At 42.9% G+C, this 23,854-nt stretch overlaps 1 protein-coding gene across 10 annotated transcripts in view; it reads left to right on the top strand.

Moving 5' to 3' along the window:
* The window catches only part of CACNA1G (calcium voltage-gated channel subunit alpha1 G), an 89,018-nt gene that overhangs the window by 15,819 nt on the left and 49,345 nt on the right, over positions 1–23,854 (top strand). For all 10 annotated transcript variants that reach the window (XM_074223728.1, XM_074223731.1, XM_074223733.1 and 7 more), the window contains 2 exons: positions 34–826; positions 2,959–3,329. In XM_074223728.1, coding sequence (XP_074079829.1) covers positions 34–826; positions 2,959–3,329 — 1,164 coding nt within the window. The remainder of the gene's footprint in view (positions 1–33; positions 827–2,958; positions 3,330–23,854) is intronic.

Raw genomic sequence — 23,854 nt, 5'->3', positions numbered from 1 at the left:
TTCTACTCTCCCCTGAAACCTCCCTCCCATCAGGTGGGCTCCTTCTTCATGATCAACCTGTGCCTGGTGGTGATTGCCACTCAGTTCTCAGAGACTAAGCAGAGAGAGAGTCAGCTAATGAAGGAGCAGCGGGTTCGATTCCTGTCCAATGCCAGCACGTTGGCCAGCTTCTCAGAACCAGGCAGCTGCTATGAGGAGCTGCTCAAGTATCTGGTGTACATTCTCCGGAAGGCTGCCCGGAGACTGGCCCAGGCCTCCAGGGCAGTAGGGGTTCGAGCTGGCCTCCTAGCCAGTCCTGGTGGCCGAGGAGCTTCTGAGACCCAACCTGCTGGGAGTGGGACCTGCTCCCGTGCCCGTCATCGTCGCCCATCCATCCATCATCTAGTTCACCACCATCACCATCATCATCACCATTACCACTTGGGCAATGGGACCCTGAGAGCTCCACATGCTAACCCAGAGATTGGTGATGGTGATGCCAACAAGACACGTCGGCTCATGCTGCCTCCTCCCCCTACCAGTGCCCATCCTGGGGGTTCTCCTGGGGGTTCTGAATCCGTACATAGCTTCTACCATGCTGATTGCCACTTAGAGCCCCTGCGCTGCCAAGCATCCCCTTCCAGGTCCTCTCCTGAGGGTCTGGGTAGGAATGTGGGTGGAGGAAAGGTATACCCCACCATGCACTCCAGATCCCCACCCAAGGTGCTAAAAGAAAAGGCACTGGTGGAGGCAGTCCCTGCTTCTGGGCCCCCCACTCTCACTAACCTCAACATCCCACCTGGACCTTATAGTTCCATGCACAAGCTCCTGGAAACACAAAGCACAGGTGAGCATTTTGGAGATGGGGACTGACTGGGGATTGGTTCTGTCTTTGAAATAGCCTTTGGTGTGAGTTCTGATGGTAGAGATAGAGAAAGGGGAGTGATTAGTCTGTTTGATGGTAGATATCTTGTCCCTACCCTTTGGGATTGTTCAAAGATGATGGAGAGAGCTCCTTTCTTCCCCTCAGAAAACTTTCCATTTGTCGGAGGAAGAAGAGCATACACAGAGGAGACAGACTTAAAAATTTATAAAGTGAGATACTATATGCATAAGTTTGAATTAATAGCTGCCATGCAAATTGAACATGGTTTAATGGAAAGACCAATATGTTTCAAATCAAGGGGCCTGGGTTAAAATCCCAACAATTGCTGCTAACTACCTACCTGTGGGATTTTGCACAAAAGAGTTTTCTTCTCCAGGGCTCCATTTCCTCATCTGTAAAATGAGGTGTTTGCTAAAAGGTCTCTACCAGCTCTTAAACCACATCTGACAAATGCTAAGAGAAGACAAGTCATAATCATGGAAGCTTAGAGGGCATTTTGTACTAGATGACCACTTTTATTTGTCATCTCTTAGTGACTTGGCCAGTGGTCCAAGGCCCATTTGACAAAAAACAGGCATAGAGCTATTTCCATTAATCACTCTAGTAATGTGATATGTCAATGTTGTCAGGCATCAAGACCAAGGAACTTCAACCTGTGGACCCTAGAAATACTCACTTCCTAAAAGAAGGGCCTTTGAGGCAGTCTGAGTAATCCAGGGAATATAACTTTAAAGCAAGATCAGCCTATTGTTTATCTTTAACAGGAAGCTAGGTGGTATAATGAATAGAGCACTGTGCCTGAAGTCAGGAAGACCTGGCTTCAACTACTTTTTACTAGTGGTATGATCCTAGTCAAGTCATTTATTCTATGTTTGCCTCAGTTTTTTGAACTGTGTAAAATGTGGATAATAATAGCACCTTATCTCCCAAGATTGCTGTGAGAATCAAAAGAGATATTTGTAAAGCAGGCCCAGAGTAAGAGTTAAATAATCCTTCCTTCCTTCATTTCCTTTTTCTTACTTCCTTCCTTTTCTCCACTCTCCTCCCTCCTTTCCTTCCCTCCTCTCCCTCTTTTCCTTCCTTCCCTCCCTCCTTCCTTCCTTCCTTCCTTCCTTCCTTCCTTCCTTCCTTCCTTCCTTCCTTCCTTCCTTCCTTCCTTCCTTCCTTCCTTCCTTCCTTCCCTCTTTCCTTCCTTCTTTCCCTTTTGTCTCCTCCTTAATACCTACACTGTTCTTCCTAACTCCACACCCTCGAGTCTGAGAGAAAGATAGCCAGGCATCAGCTGGAATGGGGTTGAGACAGCAATAGAAGGTTTTCATCTACTGGCAAAGGTGGATCCAAGAGCCTCCTTCCTGAAGAGTTTTACAATGTACTAGGCTTCAGCAAAAATGAACAAACAAACAGAAAAAAAACCCCAAACAAACATGAATGGTGCAGTGGAGAGTCATTTTCATGTAAACTAAACAAATAAGATAGAGATATTATTTTTTTTTTGCAAGGCAAATGGGGTTAAGTGGCTTGCCCAAGGCCACACAGCTAGGTAATTATTAAGTGTCTTGAGGCCAGATTTGAACTCAGGTACTCCTGACTCCAGGGCTGGTGCTCTATCCATTGCTCCACCCTAGCGCTCCCAGAGATATTCTTCATAAACAAAATGCTATAGCCAGTATTCCATAGCCATGACTAGTCCAGTGCTGTTAAAATAGTTTTTTTGTTTGATTTTCATATACTAATAAGCTATTAGGATGGGAGGAATTGAGAAGTTGGTGATGCATAGTTTACTGCAAAGAACATTAGACTAGGAGTCAAAAGATCTACCACTGCCACAAATTAGCTGTGTAACACTGGCCAAGTCATTTCCCTTCTCTCAGCCTCAGTTCCCTCTTCTGTAATTGAAAGAGTTGAATGTTAGATTCTGAAATACCCTATCCAGCTCCAATCTTTTAAGATTCTTGAAAACTTGAGACCATCTGTGCTTCTTTGAAATTGTTATTCCTGGGTTTCTTTACCTTTCTTTATATTAATGTGGTTATAAAGGCTGGGGTCTTGTCTCAAGGGACAGCTTTCTGACTTCTGACCTCCTGTGTTTCCAGGTTCCTGTCAAGGCTCCTGCAGGATTTCCAGCCCCTGTGGGAAGGCAGATAGCGGGGCCTCTGGCCCAGATAACTGTCCCTACTGTACTCCAACTCAGGTGGGAGAAGCTGAACTGATGGACCCAGAGCTTCCTGACTCAGATAGTGAGGGCATCTATGAGTTCACACAGGATACCCAGCATGGTGATCACCGGGACCCTCACTGGGGGGCAAGTCAGGGCCAGGGCCAAGAGCCCAGCTCCATTTTGGCCTTCTGGACATTGATCTGTGAAACATTTCGAAAAATTGTGGACAGTAAATACTTTGGCCGTGGGATCATGATAGCTATCCTTATCAATACTCTCAGCATGGGCATCGAGTATCATGAACAGGTACAGAGTGGGAATGTCCTTTCCTCTTCCCCTCCTTTGCGCCTCTTTTTTCCTTTCTACCTTGCCTTTCTTGGGGTTGGGGGGGGGGGGTGGCTGATTTCTTTCTACTTATACCTGAATGAATTAATCTGTCCTGCTCTTACCTCGTTGTCACATAATAGAGTTGAAGGGATTTGCTTCTAAACCAGGGGCTCTTAACTTGGGTCCTTAAAATGAACTTAAAATGGGAAAAAAAAATTACATCTTCATTTTTACAATGATTTATTTCTTTCATAATCTTATATATTTTATTTTATACATTTAAAATCATGTTTCTACAGATTTCACCACACTACCCAGGGTGTCTGTGACATAAAAAAGTTTAAGACCCCTTGGTCAAGACCTGTCATTGCTGTTATTCAGTTGTTTTGGTCATGGCTGAATCTTGGTATCTTCCTTTGAGGTTTTCTTTGCAAAGATGCTAGAGTAGTGTGCCATTTCCTTGTCCAGTTTACTTTACAGGTGAGGAAATGAGACAAATAGGGTTTAGTGACTTGCCCAGGGTCACCCACCTAGAAAGTATCTGAGACCAGATTTGAACTCAGGAAGATTATACCTAAAAAAATCGATTTCAGAGGTCATTTAATTCAACCTTCTCATGTCATAGATAATAAAAATGAGCTAGAAACATGAAATGACTTGCCAAGATAATACAAGTAGTTAAAAAAAAGATACATCAAGAAAGACATCATGAAAGGGATAATGATAATGATGATGATTATGATGATTTATAGTATTTCAAAGTTTGCAAGCACTTTAAAAATAATATCTCAGTTCAACCTGATAACATCCTACTTGGAAAGTAGGTGCTATTATTCCCATTTAACAGATAAGGAAAGTGAGGCAGATAGAGGGTAAGTGACTTGCCTAGGGTCACATAGCTAGAGATGGCTTCTTTAGATAGGGAGAATAGCCTGTATGGAGAAGATCTGAAACTAGAAGTTGAATATTGAGTTCAGAGAGCAAATAACTAGTCCTATCTGGCTGGAAAACAGAATGCATGGAAGTGGGGTTTAAATTTGAAATGAAGGGGAAATTTGAAAGTAGGTCAGAGTCAAATTATGGAGGGTTAAGGAGTTCAAATTTTTTTTTCCTAGGGTGGCTAGGTTGCACAGTGGTTAGAGCACCAGCCCTGGAGTCAGGAGGATCTCAGTTCAAATCCGACCTCAGACACTTAATCCTTACTTATCTGTGGGACCTTGGGTAAGTCACTTACCCCATTGCCTTGCCAAAAAAATTTAAAAAGAATTTCCTGGGGGCAATAGAGAACCACTAAAGGTTTTTGTTTCTTGCCTTTATTCTTTGGCAAGGCAAATGGTGTTAAGTGACTTGCCTAGGATCACAAGTAACTAGCTGGATTTGAATTCAGGTCTTCCTGACTCCAGGGCCTTTACTCTATCCACTGTATCATCTAGCTACCCCCACTAAATATCTTTGTTCCTGATCTGATACATACACAAAGACCTATAATATTAAACAATCTATGATAAGCACATTAGAGGAAATCAAATAATGTGTATTAAAAAGGAGGGTACTCTTCCTTTCTCCATGTTCTCTTCTCCCTTAGCTTTTTATGATATCATACTCTTCTGGTTTTCTAACCATCTCTTTTCTATCTCTGATGGTTCCTTCAGTCAATTGATCAATCAATAGTAATTTACTGTGATAGGCAGGACAGGCAGTATGGTATAGTGGATAGAAAGAGTAAAGCCTGGGTTCAAGTATTTCTTCTGATACATACTGGCTATGCAAGTATGTGTATTCTGGGTCTCAAGTTCCTCATCTATAAAATGAGAGGACTGGACTTCCTGGCCATTAAAGCTTCTTAGAGAAAGCATTTGAGAGAGGCTTAAAACCTGTGGAATTCAGTAGGTTTGGCAAGGAGGGTGGAGAGAAGGGGAGAGAATTTCAGGTTCATAGGCTTATAGATTTAGAGCTGGAAGGGATCTTGGAAGACATCAAGTCCAACTCCCTCATTTTATAGATGAAGAAACTGAGACTGAATGAAGCTAAGTGACCTACTCAGGTTCTCATATCTATTAAGTGTATGAGGCAGATCCTGATCCAGAGCACTCTATCTACTATTCCACAGGTTTGTGGCAGGACGATTTGACTGGAAATTGTTGCAATAATCCAGAAGAGCAATCAGGAGGAATTTATACTAGTGTGGTAGCTGTGGGAATTTGAGAAAAAGAAATGTATATGAGAAACATTGGAGAAGCAGAATTGACAGCACTAGGCAACTGATTAGATACGAGCAATAAGGGAGTGGAAAGGGTTGATAATAACCAGCAACATTTATAATGTTGGAATCTGGCTGAATCAGTCAGATCAGAAAGTAGAGATTTTTGTGGAAAGGGAACAAGTTTGCCTTTGGATGTGGTTCAAACAATTCACAGTCATTTATTAAGCACCTATTTTACTCTGTTCTAAGAGCTGATGATACAAATTGAAAAATGAGAAAATATTGCCCTCAAGGAAATCCAAGAGGATGCTGAGTTAGAGGATTGATGAGGCATCCTATGGGACATTTGGAAATGTGTGTCTGGAGCTTGGGAGAAAGGTCAAAAATAGATATATAGATTTGTGAGTCATTTACCTGTACTATGGTTGAAACTATGCCAAGCTAGTAAATAGACTGAATAGGGTGAAACAGATATAGTATAGAATAAACCAGGTCAATGACACAACATTAAGGGACACCCATTTTAAGGCATCAGGAAAAGTGTATATGTTCTGTTGTTATTGTTGGAAAATTCACTTAGCCCTTTTTGCCTCAGTTTTTTTCATCTGTCAAATGAACTGGAGAAGGAAATGGGAAACCATTTCACTATCTTTACCAAGAAAACCTCACATAGGGTTATGGAAAGTCAGACGCAACTGAAACTACTCAACAACAAAAAACATTGTTGCCTCTGACTATATTATAAGCTCTTTAAGGGAAGAAACTTGTTTCACTTTTGTCTTTGTATTCCCAGCATCTAGTACAATTGGTGGCATATAGGAGATGAGGATAAAGACTGAATCTAGGATTTCTTTGCCTTTTGCAATTCCTTGATGAGTAAATTCTCTCTGCTAATGTAGGATGACATTTTTTTTTTGCAACTTAGAACCTCAGACTGTTGTCTAGAGACTTGCCCAGGGACACATACCCAGAAGTTCATAGGATCATGAACTTAAAGCTGGAACCTTTTGTTGTTGTTATTGTTGAGTCCTTTCAGATGCATCTAACTAGCTCATTGTGACCCTATTTAAGGGTTTCTTGGCAAATATACTGAATTGGTTTTGTCATTTCCTTCTCCAGCTCACTTGACAGATGAGGAAATTGAGGCAAGCAGGGTGAAGTGACTATCCTAGAGCCATATAGCTAGTAAGAGCCTAAGGTAGGATTTGAATTCAGAAAGATGAACCACAGTGATTCCAAGTCATTCTATCCAGTTGACTTGGAAGAGATCTTGGCCATGAAGTCCAACATTCTCATTTTACAGATGAGGAAATTGAGAAACAGAAAGGTTAGATGACTTGATCAACTAGTTTGTATCAGAAGAAATTCTTAAGTCCAGGTCTTCCTCCTTGCAAGTTAACCTCTCTAGCCACCATACCATATTGCCCTTTCCACCTGTCAGTAGGTACTTATTAATTGGTCAGTTGACTGAAGGAACCATCAGAGACAGAAAAGAACTGATTAGACATGTAGAAGCAAAATCAGGCAAGGTCAGGTCTCTATCCACTATACCACATTGCCCTTCCTGCCTTGCACTTAGTAGGTGCTTATTAATTGGTCAGTTGACTAAGGGAATTATCAAAGAGCTATTTAGAGATGTAGGAGGAAAACCAGGAAATCTTGGTGTCATAAGAAACTAAAGGAAAAGAGAACATGGAGAAAGAAGAAATCCAATAATGAGAAATGCTTCAGAGAGGTCAAGGAATATGAAGGTTCAGGACAAGTCATTTGGCAATATGCAGTAAATGATAGTTTTTGAGAAGTCAGTTGCAATAGAATGGGATGAAAGGAAGGAAGCCAGATTGTAAAGGGAAGAGTGTTTGTGTGTGTGTGTGTGTGTGTGTGTGTTTGTGTGTGTGTAAGAAAAACTAGTGGCAGAAGCTATTGTAGTTTTTTAATGGAGTTTAGTGGTAAAGGAAAGAAGAGAGCTGATCTGGGATCAGGAGGAACCCTCATTATTTATTTTAATATTTGATTTATTATTGAGACTCCATTAGCATGTTTATAAACTAAATGATTGATGAAGGAGATATTGCAGAAAGGGAAGAGAGTGGGGATGGTTGGTAGGGTCTGAAGGAGGGATATGGAAGGGGTTCTAGGACTGGGCCAGGAGAATTCGCATCACTAAACAGTAGGATTACCTTTTCATTTGTGATAGAAGGGAAGGAGAAGAGCATGGGTAACAGTAATGAGAAGTTCTGAGCAATGGGGGAGGCACAAAGGAGTTCTGGAGGATGACCTCAGTCTTCTCAGTGAAGTAGGAGGCTAAGTCATCCTCGGTAAGTGTGGTGGGTGGGAGTGTAGCTGAGGCTTGAGGAAAGAGGAAAAGTTTGAAATAGCCACTGTGTGGAATGAACTAGGGAGCTGATAAGAATAGAGTAGGATTGCTGAGCAGCAATAAGGGCCCAGCTGTAAGTCTGTGCTCTAAAAATGTATGGTGGAAATGTCATCTGAATTTCAGACCCTTTCTCAGTAGCTTCATGCTTGTGTTCCTGCAAGTGAAGCACCACAAAGATCAGAATTGGGTGTGATTAATCAGGGGGAGGATTCTTGGAGGAGGGTGGGTTTAAAACATTTCTTTGAAAATTTTTTGGATACCTTTGTTCTTATATCACAATTATTTCTAGATAGAACTTCTATTCTCAGGGAGTTTTCCTTTAGAACAAAGACAATAGTTAAGCAAAACCAACATGAGAATTGTGTATGACAGTGTACACACCAATCACCCCTACTTCTCCAAAAGGAAAAAAGGAGATATATTTCTGAATATCATTTCCAATCCATCATTTTACCAATGAAAAAAACTGAGGTCCCAGAAAAGTAAACTGACTTGCCCAGGGTTACTGTACAGATAGCAAATAGTCAGAATGTGAACCTAGGTCTTTGGATTGTAAATTGAAATTAAGAAAGAGGAGGAAATGGATAACTAATACCATGGTAAATCTTAACTGAGCTGTCACCTAGAAAGATTTTTTTGAAATCTGTGGCAAAAACAAAACATTGTGTTAATGTTGGAGGCTTGTGATATGTAGGAATACAGAGTTTTATGGGTGCTCCAGAGCCCTGTTCGAACTACCAAACAGAAGCATTGTGCTCAAAGTATCCGCTCAGTAAATACTTTCCAATAAATAAATGAATAAATAATTAAATGATGAATAAATAGATAGGTGCATGTGTCTATGTGCGTGTGTGAGAGACAGATAGAGACAGAGACAGAGACAGACAGATAGACAGAGACAGAGGAGGAAAGGAGGGAGGGAGACAGAGACAAGGGGAAGAGGAGAGGGAAGGGAAGGAGGGATGGAGAGAGAGAGAGCAGGAGGGAAAGAGAGAAGAGACAAAGAGGGAGAGAGAGAAGAAAGGGGGAAAGGGCAAAGGAGTGAAGGAGAGGGAAAGAGAAGGAGAAATGGAAGGAGAGAGAGAAAGGCAGAGTGTGAGGGGGAAAGGGGGGGAGAGAGAGGGAGAGAGATAGAGGCAGAGAGAGCTGCAAAAAGACAAAATTTAATTGAGGGGGTGGCAGGCATTTTGTTTATAGGATCCATATAACTTTATGTAGCTAAGGAGCCAGAGACTTGTAAGGAAGATGTCTGATTCATGAGAGGTTAAGAGCTGCAGACTGGGCTTTGGCTCCTAGGTTCACAGGCACATTTGGGGCTGAACTTGGGGTTGATATATGAAGTTAAAACAGTGGGAGTAGTCTCTGCTATGGGCTTTTCTAAGTCAGTTTTCTTGTCCTATGGGGTTGCCATTTGTCTTTATATCAAAGATGTTTCCACACTCTCATTTTTGATAAAGAAAAACAATTTAATAGAAACATCACCTATAAAGAGTGCTTTTAGTCTTTTCGTTTTGTTATTGATGAACATTTTGATTTTCTAAGCATTTATTAAACGCTTATAATGTGATAGGCCATATGATAAGTGTTGAGGATACAAGGAAAAAACTAAACAAAACCAATGCTTGCCCTCAAAATGTTTATATCCTGGGGGGAACCAATAAATATATAGATAATTAAATACAAAGAGGTTTTGGGGAGCAGACTTGTGATTTGATTGATATAGAGAACTCCTAATGAAAAAAAATCCCTCTGGTGATGCTGGTTGCCACCTGCTCTACAACTTACAGTCTTAGAGAATTGTCTAGGGGAATTAAGAGGTTAAGTGAAGTGATCTTTTAATAGTCACACAGTATTTGTGTGTATTGGGGTGGGGGGAGGGGAGGTACTCAGGGATAAGTAACTTGCCCAGGGTCATACAATTAGTATCTGAATTTGAACTCGGATCCTCTTTACTACAGAGTTGATCCTCGTATCCACTAGACCACCTACCTGCCCCAGTCAGTGTGTATTAAAAGCAACATTGGAATTCAGGTCTTCCTGATGTGAGGACCAACTTTCTACCCAATATTACATGTCAAATATACAATATATATACAAAGCAATTTCCCAGAGGGGTCTAAACATTTTCAGGGAATCAAGGTAGACTTCCTAGAGGAGGTTACACTTGAGTGTGGCCTTTAAACAAGAAGCATTGCTTTATCATCAATCAATGTACCAAATCAAAGGCAATGAGGATATAAAGGGGAAAATGGGGGGGGGCAGCTAGGAATCAAAGTGAATAGAGCATCAACCCTGGAGTCAGGAGAGCAAATCTTCAGATACCTACTAGCTATGTGGTCCTGGACAAGTCCCTTAACCCCAATTGCCTCATCAACAACAAAACAAAAAGACAAAAAAGATAAAGCTTACATACTAATGGAAGATATAACAAGCTCTACATAATGCATATGTTTATACATATGTGTACATGCAGAGTAAATGCAAAGACATATAAAGCAGAGAAATACAAGGTAGTTGAAGGAATATACTGGTGGTATAATTGGGGGAACTGGAAAGCCTTCATATGAAGGAAGTTAGAGAGATAAAGGTGAGGTCAGAAAGGATTCCAGGCATGGAAGACAAATGCCTTGAAATGGGGGGGGGTAGAGAATGTTGTTTTTGCAGAACAGCAGGTAGGCCTGGTTGGCTGACCCATGGGACAAAAGAAATAGTGATATATCATAAGCCTCTCTGCTCCTCTCCTCCTCCCTGTTCCCCCACCTACTCTGGCTATGGTCAGGAACTCAAGGCCACCCCTCTTTCTGACCTCTTCCTTTAACCCTACCCCAGAATTATGGAGGAACCCATACAGAGGTGTGAGGGGTTCCATCAATATTCTAGGTTAGAGTTAGCCTGAAAGAGGTTTAAAAAAAAGTTAGTATCTTATCCCTTATGCTAAAGCCAATGAAGTTTCTTGGTGAGGGAATGGCATTGTCAGAACACTGGCTTTAAGAATCTGTCTGTTTTGTGGTAAATAGATTAGAGAATGGAAATACTTGAATCAGAAAATTGCAATAGCCTAGGTGAGAGGTGAGAGGAAAGAATGATTTTTTAAGTGCCTAATATGTGTCAAGAGCTTTACCTCCTAACAACCCACAGTGAAGTAGGTGCTAATTATTATCTGTTTTACTGAAGTAGACTGAAGACTGAAGTAGACAGAAGTTAAGTGACTTGCCATAGCTAGTAAGGGTCTGAGGTTGGATTTGAACTCAGGTCTTCCTAACTACAAACCCGTTTTTCCCGCCACTTCACCACCTAGCTGTGAAAGTCTGTGAGAGAGAGAATGGAAAATGTATACAATATTCTCTCCTACTTCTGCCCCATTTCTCTGCTGTGAGGGAGGAGGTGTTTCATTCCTGAATTTTTATTGATTTTTCCATTTACTCAGAATGTATCCCCCCTTTAGTGATCTTTTCATTTATGCAGGGCTTTTTTTTCCTTCTGAAAACTGTCTCTGAGCTTATGGGGTTGGGGGGGAAAGAGAAGCTGTGGGTGTGTGTGTGTGTGTGTGTGTGTGTGTGTGTGTGTGTGTGTGTGTCTGTGTGTCTGTGTGTCTGTATATTTGAGTGTATGTGTGAGTGTGAGTGCGTTTGTGTGTACGTGTGTATGGAATGTAGGAGTGAGGGGAGGGGTAGGCATGAAGAAAAATATGGTTCCTTCTCTCAGGGATCCCCATAATCAGGAATGTTGGACATGAGCAAAGCTTTCATTGGCCTTCCCAAATGTCTTTCTTGGCTGATTGTTTGGAAAGGGAATGAGGGTTGCTGAAGGGTGCTTCACTTTATGAGTAGTCTTTCTAGTTAACTCACTTGCTTACTTAATAAATATTTCTGCTGAAGAGTTTCCCTTCCCTAGTTTCCTGGAGGCCTTGGTGAGAGAAGGATTCTCCGGTGATATGCTATATGCAATATCAGAACCCTAGCCTCAAGGCAGCTGGACTGTTTGTTTCCTTGCCATCCTTGCCCATGACCAAAGACAGACCTAGTTAATTTTGACCTTGTTGGCCTATGTTTGACCTTTATTGGCTGAGGACCCAAGTCCTTTGGTTTTGGCAGTGGTGGTGGTTGTGGGTGATGGTTTGCTGTGTGACTGGCTCTCTCTTATATCTGTAGAGCATATGTAGGCCTGGTAAGGTGGGTTTTGGGGAGGGGGATACAGAAAATGCCAAGTTGATAGAGGTCCATATCCCCATCTGTGACTTTGATGTCCAAAGAATAGAAGGATAGATAATGAGAAGAGTAGGGGTAGTGAAGAGAGAGGAAGGGACCATGGGGCCGAGTTGGGGAGGGGGTTGGCTGTGTCCCTGGCTTCGGGCGCCTCGCTGGTGGTGACGCAGACACCGCAGACGTCTTGGAAGGAGAATCAAGACCCCGAGCCAGCCGCAGTCCCGCAGTCCCCGGGTGCCAGGCGGCAGGGAAGGTGGGGGGGGAGGGGTCAGGCGGGGCTGGCAAGCCTAGCTGGGGAAGGGAGGAGGAAGGAGATCGGAGGGCAAGAAAGCAAGAATGAGGCTCCGCTTGACCCTGGGGCTCGCTCTCATCCAGCCGCTACTAGGTCTGGGTTGTCTGGGAGAACGGAAGGGCACCCCATCGGGAAAAAAAGGAAAGGGAGGAGAAATGTGGTATGGGGACAATCGAAACAAGCCATGATTGGGCGCGGGAAGGAAAGGGGACAGCACCACAGACCCGAAACCAACACCGCCCTAGTTAGAGACGGAAGCTTCTGCGTCTATTGGAATATCAGTTCAATTATGAATGGGAACAGAAGTCTAGCAACCACCCCCTCCCCCTCCATGCAGCGGGTGGGCTTCTCATCCTGGTCCCTAACGTCTCCATACCTCTCCCAGCCAGGCTCTTTCCCACCCCCTCAATTCTGTCCCCTTAGGGCAGCCCTATTCCTTTCCTAAATTGCTCCTGGCTTTTGGGGGATAGTCTTCCCCTAAATCAGGATTGTTAATCTAGGTAGATTTCAGGGGCACCGAGAATTTGGATGGAGGGAAATTACATCTATTTCAATAGAATTCGTTTCCTTTGTTATCCTCGATATTTAATTTTATGCTTTTAAAAACAGGGATCAGAAGGCTCCATCAGACAGTCAAAGGGTCCACAGCACTAGAAATGTTAAGATCCTCTACCCTAAGCTTGATGCCCCCAAACTACTCCTTCCGGTATCTTTCCAACTCCAGGATCTGTCCTGGTGCCCGGCTTTCTCCTCCCTACCCCCATCCCTTCCAGTTTCTACCTTTGTCCCCATTTGGTTCTCAAGGTTTTGATCTTTTTGGGATCAGAGGAAGTAGATGCCTCCTCCCTCTTCTGGGGAATTGGGGCAGGTGAAGGGGGTTGGGAGGTGGGGTATATTGCATCATGGTACAGGGACTGGAAGGAAGGGGGGAAGGGCAAACACAGAATCAGGCCTGGCTGGTAACAGAGGCTTGTGCTCAGTGGCTGTGCCAGCGGGTGGGAGAGAGAGTGTGCTGCGGGCGGTGGGTGTGTTGTGTCTGGGTGCATGTGCCCGCGTGGGTGAATATACACACATCTAGAACTCTGCCAGGTTGTCATCACCCTGGTGGGCACCCGCTCCCTGAGTGCCAGGAAGAGGTTCTCCTACTTTACCTGGAGGTGGAAAGGGGGAGTGTTTCCTCTATTTCCCTCCTTGTACATAGAGACACTTGGAGACAGGACAGACCACCTCCTGCTGGAGCAAGTGAGTCTCCCTAATGATTCCCCTTCTTTTCACCCTTCCCTTTCTCCTCTCCTGGCCTTGGGGAAGGATTTATGATCTTCCACCTTTCTGACCTGGTCCTCTGCACCCCTGGATTATTGTAGAGGGTAATGCAGGGATAGGAGAAGCTAGATTAGATATATAGGAACCTACATAAATAGTTTTTGAATGAGTGAATGAACAAAGGAGGTGAGGATGAGGGGCAGGTCCTTTGGACTGGGTCCTGTTGGTGATGGCCATTTTTCTCTAAGATGAACTGAAATGACATTGAAAAAGGGAAAAATGCAAATAGGAGGAATTTCAAGTAACTGCACATCTACACCCCTGAGGAGAGGAATGGAGTGTCAGAATTTGGATATCCAACTCTCCCCCTCAAGTTCATTAAGATAGGAAAGGAATGACCAGTAATGGGGGCAGTAGACTGACCTAAGTGACTTCCTTTCCATCTTGAATGACAAGGGAGTTTCTCCTGAGGCTGCAGTATTAGGCCTCTCACCAGAGCCTTGACATTGTACCAACACCTGGCTGCTAAAGTGCAAACAGGGGCAGAGGTGGGAAGGAGTCCCTTGGGCAGATCAGGCAGAGCAGCTGCATGACTCCTCAAGCTTAGAGCTGAAAAGGCTTCAGCAAGTAGAAGGCAAGAGAATCTCTGGGTAGGTCCTAAAATCAGCAGCAACAATCTCATCATAGTTACTGCAGCACAAATGGCCCCTGCCATCTGGCCCCTGGAGCTTGAACAGCCCTACTTAAATCAAGGTGAGAAGCAGGGAGAGGCTCTGGAATGGGGGCTACAGAGAATTACTAAGAAACACATGCAGAGGGAGAGACAAAGGCACAAAATGAATGAGAACTGTACACACAGAGAGATATTGGCAGACGGAAATGCGGGCACACATACATAGTGACAAAGGAAGAGAGAGAAAATGGACATGTGCAATAAATACTAGAAAAGACAAAAAAGAGAGAAGATAGAGTCAGATCCTGGAATTGGGAAGCACTTATTTTTTAAACTGTTCTGCAGATGATTTGTTTGTGGATATTTGAATCTGGGTAAGAAAGGACCTTGCCCTCCTGGGGAGGCAACCAAATCTAGTAGAAAGAATACTGGCTCTGGAGCCACTCTATTACTAGCTGTTGTTCTTTGTTCTTGAAGAAGACTGTTACATCAGAGGGATGATGCCATGACATGCAGGTGAATTGGATTTGAGTGAGGGGGTGCTGTGCTAAGTCATTAGTATAACTTTCTCCTCAGGAGCCATCTAGGTAATATATGGAGTAGGATGACTGGTGATGGCCCTGGATGTCAGGATTAGGTGATTTGCCCAGGGTCACATAGTAAGAGTTAACTGTTTGAGGTTGGATTTGAACTCAGGTCTCCCTGACTCCAGCACTGGTGTTCTATCCACTGCACCATTTACTAGCTAGATAATTTGGGGCAAGAGCCTTCATCTCTGGGATCTCAGTTTCCTCATTTGTAAAATACATGGGTTAGACTACATGATTCATAAAGTTTCTTCTAGCTCTAAATCTTTCATCCTTTGATGTTGGGGGACTGGGAGAGGTAGGAAGAGAAGAGAACAGCATTGTGGGAGAGAAATTAGAGTATTTCAGTTGTTTTATTGTGAAGCACTTTGGTATAGTGGGAAAGAACAATGAAGATCAAGCTGACTAGTTTTAATAGTCTCTATCTATGTGATCAAGGGCATCCTTATCACCTTGCTAGACCTTAGTTTCCTCACTGATAAATTGAGGGGGTTGGATTCAACTCCTTATAGAAATAATACTTCTAAGCCTATGCTTTCTGTAATAGGGTGCCATGTAATCCTGTCCCAGGAAAAGAAGCCCATTCCCCTGGGTTTCCTCTTCCCTCCCCCATCCCCAAGAATTTCCTTTTATCTTTGATTCCTTTTTCCTAATCTGTGTCCACACATTCATTCCATATCATTATAAAGTAACCAGTCCAGCCACCCTGTTCTTTCTCCCTCCCTGCTATTCCTTCCATCTACTTCTCTATCCTCATGACCTAAACTCCCTCCCTTATTAGATAGATTTATCCGAATCTGGCCCTGCTTGCATTCCTCCTCTCCTAGGTTCCCCTCCTCCTCTCCCTTGAATCAGGGAATCAGTGACACAGTCAAGTCAGTCAATCAACAAGGATTTGTTAAGTGCTTCCTATGAGCCTGGCTCTGGCAAACATAAAGAAAGACAAAAACACGATCCCTATCTTCAAGAAGCTCCTATTCTTTTTTTTAGGTTTTTTTTTGCAAGGCAATGGGGTTAAGTGGTTTACCTAAAGCCACACAGCTAGATAATTATTAAATGTCTGAGGCCAGATTTGAACTCAGGTACTCCTGACTCTAGTGCCACCTAGCTGCCCCAAGAAGCTCCTTTTCTAATGGGGGGGGGGGGAGCCAATATGCATAGAACTGTATTTAAAAGATATATTTATATAGATATAATGAAAATGGAAAAGGGCAGCTAGGTAACCCATTGGATAGATCACCTACCCTGTAGTCAGGAGGACCTGGGTTCAAATCATATCTCAGACACCGTGTGACCTTGAGTAAGTCACTTAATCCTTATTGCCTCCACAAAAAAGAGAGGGGGAAAAAAGAAAATGGAAAGTATTTTCTGAGGGAAGGTACTAGGTGAGGGGTAGGAGATAGCTGAGAAAGATATCTTTGTAGAAGGTGGGATTTGAGTTTGGAAGGAAGCTCAGAGGTGAAGATGAGGAAGGAAAGACTTCCAGGTATACGAGATAGCCAGTAAAGAGTCTGAGAGTCAAGAGATGGAATGTCAGCTTAGGAGCTGGGTATCCTCAGGTTATCTTCTAACTGGGGTGATCACAGATACATAAATGAGCAGGTACTCATTGAATGCAAGGCATTGTCCTGAGAAGACAGGGCCTGTACTGGATACCTGGGGAATTGGGTAGGAGGAACAGGAATATAGGCAGATAGAGAGGGAGGGACTGTCAGGATAACCACTGCTTTAGGAAAGAATAGGAGCCAACATCATCAGGGGCTACAAGTGAAGATGTTTGGGACCTAGGAATTTTTTTTCTCCTGGACTCTGCCCCCCTTCTTCTAAACCCATTTGTCTGATATCTGGGCTAGGATGAGGAAAAGCCTGATGAAAAACAAAGAACAGAGCTGGGGGTCTAGAAAATATTTTGCTGTCCTCATCTTGATTCTATTTCTGTCTCTGCTACTTGGGGCAGGGACCTAACTCTGGTCCTGGAGCAGACAAGAATGGCTGAGGGAGGGGAAATGTGGCTGGGAGAACTCAGGCCCATATTTCTCCAGGGCTGCAGGGGTTCCTTAGGTGGAAGCCATGGGTAGCCAGATGGATAGGTAGGCAGACAGGTGGCAGACAGGCAAACAGATGGACAGGCAACCTGGTGGACAGATAAGCCGACATAGCCTCAGACCACTCAACCTCATCTCTCAGAGATGATCAGTGTCACTGCCAGACACATGTCGGGACAGAGTTTCTATTTTTAAGTGAATGAGGTTGGCTGTTCTAAGAGGGGAAGGGCCCCCAGGAGGAGGATGAGGAGCCAGGGGAAGAGGGTGATGATTAGTCTACGCCTAAGTTGGTAGGCAGGGGAGTAGGGGGATGGTGGGAAAGGACAGGCCCTGAAGGGGCTGCAGTTCGAAGACTTTCAGTGGCAATAGCAAGGTGGGAGAAGGGACTACTTAACGTGCTAGATATCAAACTGAATGAGTATTCTTGTTCAGCTAGGGACTCTTTGACTTCAGAATATACCCAAGTATAACAAACGTCCAAGACCTCTCCCTAGAAGGTATATCTGGTTCAGGCTACACTAACTCCCTTCTCCCCACTAACTGAAGGGTTATCTTCTGGTAGCTGGGAAATGAGTGATAAGAGGAGAGAGAAAGAAGTTATGTTGGGGTCTTAGTTCCAATAGAGTTCACACATGAGTAAAGAATGATGCTCTCCTCCAAACCTCAATTGGGTCATGTCATTCTCCTATTAAAAATCATCTTTAAGAATTCCCCATCAACTGAAGAAAAAATTTCAAATTCTTATGCCTACCATTCCAGGTCCTTCACAATCTGATCTCAGATTACCTTTTAAGTTTTATCTCCCATTCCTCCCCTATATGATCATTTTAACCCAGGGTCAAATCATCTCTTTTAACTCCCTTGCTCCTGAAAGTTCTCCAAGTTACCTATTCATTTGTGAGTTCTGTTGGAAATAGAACCCAACATTCTTCTCTCATCCCTGTCTCCCAGATACCAGGAAGCTGGGGCAGTCCTTGATTTGTGAAGAAGGGAGTTAGTGTGCCCTGAAGCAGCTGGGATTCTAGGAAAATCCTGGAAGAGACCTCAGGCATTCATTTTACCTGAGTATATTCTCTTATCCCAGTCCACAGAGTTTTCTTCCTTCTCTGAACTTCTGGAATATTTTGTTCTAATAATTGCCAGTATTTACATGATACTTTATGGTGTACAAAGTAGTTTGTACATACATACATTTATATATCATTTGATCCTCCCAACTCTGTGAGGTAAGTACTGCTTTTCTCTCCATTTTGCCAAGGAGAAAATTGAGACCCAAGAAAGGTAGTATCATTATTCCCATTTTACAGAAGAAAGAAATGAGGTCAAGGAAGATAAGTGACTTGCCCAGGGTCACATAGCTACTAGGTGTCTGAGGCAGAATTCTAACTCAGATCCTCAATCTACTCTGCCACTTAACTGCCAAACTAATACAATTGATATCTCCCTGCTGGCCTCCTTCCCTGACTTTGTCTACACTGCACCTCTACCAGGAAGGCCCTCTCCTTTGATCTAAGTTCTTCTCTCGATCAAGAGACAGTTCAAGTGTTCCTTCTTGTCTTCACTTCTCCTTCTTTCCTCTTCTGAATTCCTATAATGAATCATTTATGCCATCCATCTGGCATTTACTTTGCATTATTTATTTATCCTTTGAATGCACTTGTCTCATTTCCCTAACTTGTAAGCTCTCTGAGGACAGGGATTAAGTCTCACACAATAATGTTTCTTCAGGGGTTTGTTCAAAGTAGACGCTCTTAAGTGTTTGTTGATGTTTGTTGGTGTTTAGTCATCTCAATTGTGTCCAACCTCTCATGACCCCATTTAGAGTTTTCTTGGCAAAGATACTGGTGTTTTGCCATTTCCTTCTTCAGTTCATTTTATAGATGAAGAAACTGAGGCAAACAGGGTTAAGTAATTTGTTCAGGGTTATACAGTAGTAAATATTTGAAGCCAGACTTGAACTCAGGAAGATGAGTCCTCCTGACTCCTGGCCTGGTGCTTCCCTGGTGCCACCCTGCTGTTTCCTTCATTGATGATAGCAAAAGCCAAAGAGTGCTACCAAATGAAAAGTGAGTTTATTGTGCCCTTCCTATATGTCCTTTGGTGGAAAGGGTCACAGATTTGGAATCTGGAAGATGTGAGTTTAGATTCTGTCTCAGATATTTACGGGATATGTGATCCTAAACCAGACACTTTATTTTCCTTGGCTACAATTTTTTCAACTGTAAAATGGGGATGATTATATTGAAAGCATATACTTCACAGGGTAATTATGAGGAAAGCATTTTATAAGTTGTGAAGGACAGAGAGAGACTGCATGGTGGATATGGGCCTCCAGCTCAGAAAGACCTGAGTTCTAGTTCTGTTTCTGGTGCATACTGGTGTGACTTCAGGCAAGACTCTAAGCTTCCTAGGGTTCCAGGTAGCTTTCTCAGACTATAAATTGCAGAGAAGGTGTGGTCTGCATTGAAAATGGGAGTTTCCCCTCACTCTGAAGTTCCCATACTAATGAAAATCACAGATTTGGTATCCATCTCTATTCTAAAGGATAATGTGAATAGGAGTTGTTCTTGTTCTTGGTGGGCATGGAGGGAGTTGGTCTATTTTTTGTCTTCAGGCCTATTTCTATCACATAAATCCTCAGGCTTAGGCACATATGGAGAGAAATTAAAGTGCTCATTGTCCATGACCAGGAAAAGAAGAAAACTGAGCACTTTTTCTAGAGACCATCCCCAAGTCCATATTTTCAAGTTCCATCTATCTAGGGTCTTGGCATCTGGGAATGGACAAAGACTGTATAACAGAAACAACAGCCTGTCTCTCCAAGGAGAGGGTGATTCCCTCACTTGTACCCAAGAGGAGACCAAGGACTAGAGAGGATAGTTATTCCGAGTCTATTCAATGTGTCATAGGTTCATATGCCTACTTACAGAGGCCCTTGTAGTAGACAAGAATACTGAACTGAGAGTCAGAAAGATCTGGATTCAAATTCTATCTTAGATCTATATAAGTTCTAGAATTCTGGACCAGTTACTTAACCTCTATGGCCTTGGTTTCCTCATTTGTAAAATAAGGGCAGGTTGTGCTCAACAGTCTCTAAGGTACCTTCCACTTCTCAATCTATGATCCAATACTCATTTTTGCAAGTTGAGACAAAGGGCCACTGCACCATGATGGTTGACAGAACTATAACTAGCAATTGCTGTACCCACGATAGGGGAGGATAACCTAAGGGACATACCTGATCCCTGCTTGAGGATATGCAGTAGGAGGAATGGGGTAGCTAGTCTCAAGATAAAGGAAATAAACCTACTGCTGCAGAAGCCAGATAGGTCAAAGAGAAGTGACACCCTTGTATGATACTATTGGTGATTCTAAACTTCCTACCCTCAGGCAAAGTCTTGGTCCCCATACTAGTTATGGTTCTCCTGGATGGGTATGTTTCCATGCTTTGGGGCCACTTGGTGGCTGGGGGCTCAAACCTCACTTTTTGTGAGGTTTGTCTGCTTCTCCCTCTGGAAAAGAGGGAAAAGAGTATATGTTTCCTTGGGGAAATATCATGACCCTGGGCAAAAAGAGTCCTTCCAGGAAGAAGTATATCCCCAAGATAGGACTTCTTTATGTGTATATACAGATATTCTTTCCCAAGAAGGGAACTGAAAAACTGGAGAAAAGCCACTTGAGGAGGGAGGTGTGTGTGTGTGTGTGTGTGTGTGTGTGTGTGTGTGTGTGTGTGTGCTCATGCATTTATACCACAGAAAGATGATTAAGAGGAGACAAAAGTGGAGCAGGCTAGGAGACCACCTTGCTGGATATTTGTCTGAGCAGCTGAGCAAGGGGAGAGAACAGTATCCTCTTTCTCATACAATAATACCTTTCTTCCTCATAGTACCCTAAAGCCTTCAGTCCCAGGGCTCTGACAAGCCATCAAAATCCTTACTCTCATCCTGACCCTCCTCTAACTTGAGACCAATTTATTGTTTAACTAGGTCAGGTTAAAGCTACCCCCACCCTTGCTCTGTGGAGCATAGAAAACAGCCAAGATCTAACTGGTGTGACTGCCCCTTTGCCTCATCTATCCTCAAGTCCTAGAAGAGAGCTATTTCTCCTCCAGGCAGCTGGTGTTCTGGGTGTTGAGGGTTTCTTCTCACCCCTCCCCACCAAAGCACTCAGATTGGACACTGGCCCAAGTTCTGGGAATGTTTCTTCTTCTGAGTAATCTTTGATGATCAAGGATTAAAATAAACAGAGCTCCCAAAATACCCCCTCCCCTCCCCTTCCCCCCAGTGCTATAATCAGGGTGTGGGAGAAGATCCCTTTCATAATAGAGGTTGAACTCTAGTAATATCCTTCCCCTTTCTTTCTCCCTATGCATTGGATACACCCATGGTAGTCATTTTATTGTAACTAGTCATACCCAGAATTGGACATGAGTTTCTCTCTATTTTGGACAGGGTCAGATAGGGCATCTGAGTGGACAGGTGGCTTGATCTACAGGAAAGTGCTTAGATGGGCACCTAATTAGATACACAAAAATAAGTATTTATAGAGCAACTTTAAGATTTGCAAAGTATTTTATATATATATTATCTTATTTGATAATTCTATAAAGTCAATAACTATAGTACATGGAACTGTGTATGTAAAATTATTCCCATTTTACAGATGAGGAGAAATGAATTAACTTGACCCTACATATATATAATTTTTAACAGAGGTGGGATTCAAACAGAGGTCTCCCTGACTCTAGACTTCTATGACATAGGGATGGAATGGCTAATTCAGATTTTTTGGGGGGTTAGTGACTTACCCAGCTAATTATTAGCCCACACAGCTAATAAATGTCTGAGGTCAGGTTTGGACTCAGTTCCTCCTGATTCCAGGGCTAGTACTCTATCCATAAAAGAGCACTAATTCAGATTTGGTGGCTGCTCATTTATAGTGGTGACTGGATCAGTGGAGAGTCTAGATTAAGTGGTCAGTTTCATATGGTCAGTGGTCAGAAAGGAGAGATAGCTAGATAAATAGCTTTTCAGTAGTTCAGTGATGTCTTATATTGGAGAAAATACCTGGGATTTGGAGCTTGCTTATATTGTTTACTGTCTGTTTCATTGAACAAATTGCTTTGCCTCTCAAAGCCTCAATTTCCTCATCTATAAAATGGTGATAATAATATCTTTAGTAGCTAATTCAAAGAATTGTTGGAGGAATCGAAAAAGATAATATATGTGAGGTGAATTGAATACCTTAAAGCACTCTAAAATTCTTAAAACACAGTATGAATATCAACTATTATTGCTATGAGGTCAGATGATGACCTCTTACTAGCCAGAACCTCTTACTAGCCAGATGATGGGACTGGGAAGTTCGTTGGTTGTTTACTTTTTAGGTGGAGTGATCAAATAGACAGAATGACTAAGTGGTTAGGTGGACAGGTGGAATTGGTCATAAATTCTTTTAGTGAAGTGGAAATTTTCATTCCACATGAATGTGAAGGACAGATTTTGTCTTTTTTTACAGGTATGGAAACTGAGGCACAGAAGGGAAGTTTAAGTCACTTATTCAGGTTCACCCAGTAAATAGGTAGCTTTTGGGAGCAAGGAACAGGACATAGGTGTTCAGGGTTTTAATCTCAAACCTGTACCTTCCTACATTATCCCCTTCCTCTTTTTGCTGGGAGGAAGTATATGTGTGACTGTCTATGTGTGAGTATTTGGAAAGAGGAAAATGTGGTCTGCAGTTGGCCAAGAAAATCTGCCAAATCCACATAGTAATTGTAGACCATGTGTGAGTCCGGGTGTTTGCGCAAGCGTAGATGTTTCAGGAGGCATGATGCTGAGTGCAAGTCCACAGAGATTATCCTTTGACTTCTAAATAGCATCAAAATAGCTCTGGCCTGGGCCCACGGAATTAATGCTGTAACACCAGGGAAAGCCAAAACGCTGAAGGAATAAGACAGTACATGAGAATGGTCCCTAAACATTCTGGCACAAGAACTCACATGGAGGAAGATCCCAAACTAGGTCCTCGGTGATCATAAACAGGTGCAGGGAGATGGGGGTAGGCTTAGAAGTGGAAGATTAGCCAATCTCTGAGACAGTTCCCTTAGACCATGTGAGAGAGCTCCTAGAACCCTTGTGGGTTCTCTACTATATTCCCTCCCAATCTCAACTCTCTGGAAATGAGGGGGGGGGACCTCCTTGATTTTGTTGACTTTCACAGCCAAAGATGGCAAATATGGCAGCAGCCAGGAACTGTAATGTTGTTTGGTTGTTTTTGGAGGCAATTGGGGTTAAGTGATTTACCCAGGGTCTCACACAGCTAGCAAATGTCTGAGGCCAGATTTGAACTCAGGTGCTCCATCCACTATGCCACTTAGCTGCTCTGGGAACTGTCAAATTTTTCAATGAAGTTTTTCTGACTCCTTTTTTATTTTTTAGCTTTTGTGGGTTGGGAAATGAGGAGTGGAATATCAGACCTCTGATATCATTGTAATTGGGAACTCCCAGCCCTGCTAAAGTGTTATCCAAGCACTGAAGGGTTAACTGACATGATCATACGGCCAGCATATATCAGAGACTGAATTTATTATAGTCTTCCTCAGAAGTTAGTTCTTTATCCACTATGCCAGGTGGTGTCCTAATAACCCTAATTTAGTTAAGACTCAGAGGAGGTTTGGAAGGAAAGGCTAACTCAGAGGATTAGGAGGTGATGAGGAGACACAACTCCTCAGAGAGACTGGCGGAGACTGCTTCCTTATCCATACCATTTTGGATTAGTTAGTTCCCCTCCAGGAACCTCGTTATTACCAAGTCATTTGATTTCACTGAGTTTCCTCATTTGCAAAGGAAGATGACAGTTT

The sequence above is a fragment of the Macrotis lagotis genome, chromosome 2 (genome assembly GCF_037893015.1).
Source record: "Macrotis lagotis isolate mMagLag1 chromosome 2, bilby.v1.9.chrom.fasta, whole genome shotgun sequence".
Taxonomy (NCBI): Eukaryota; Metazoa; Chordata; class Mammalia; order Peramelemorphia; family Peramelidae; genus Macrotis; species Macrotis lagotis.
Note: the sequence above shows the minus strand (reverse complement) of the source record. Positions and strands in the feature narration are given on the sequence as shown.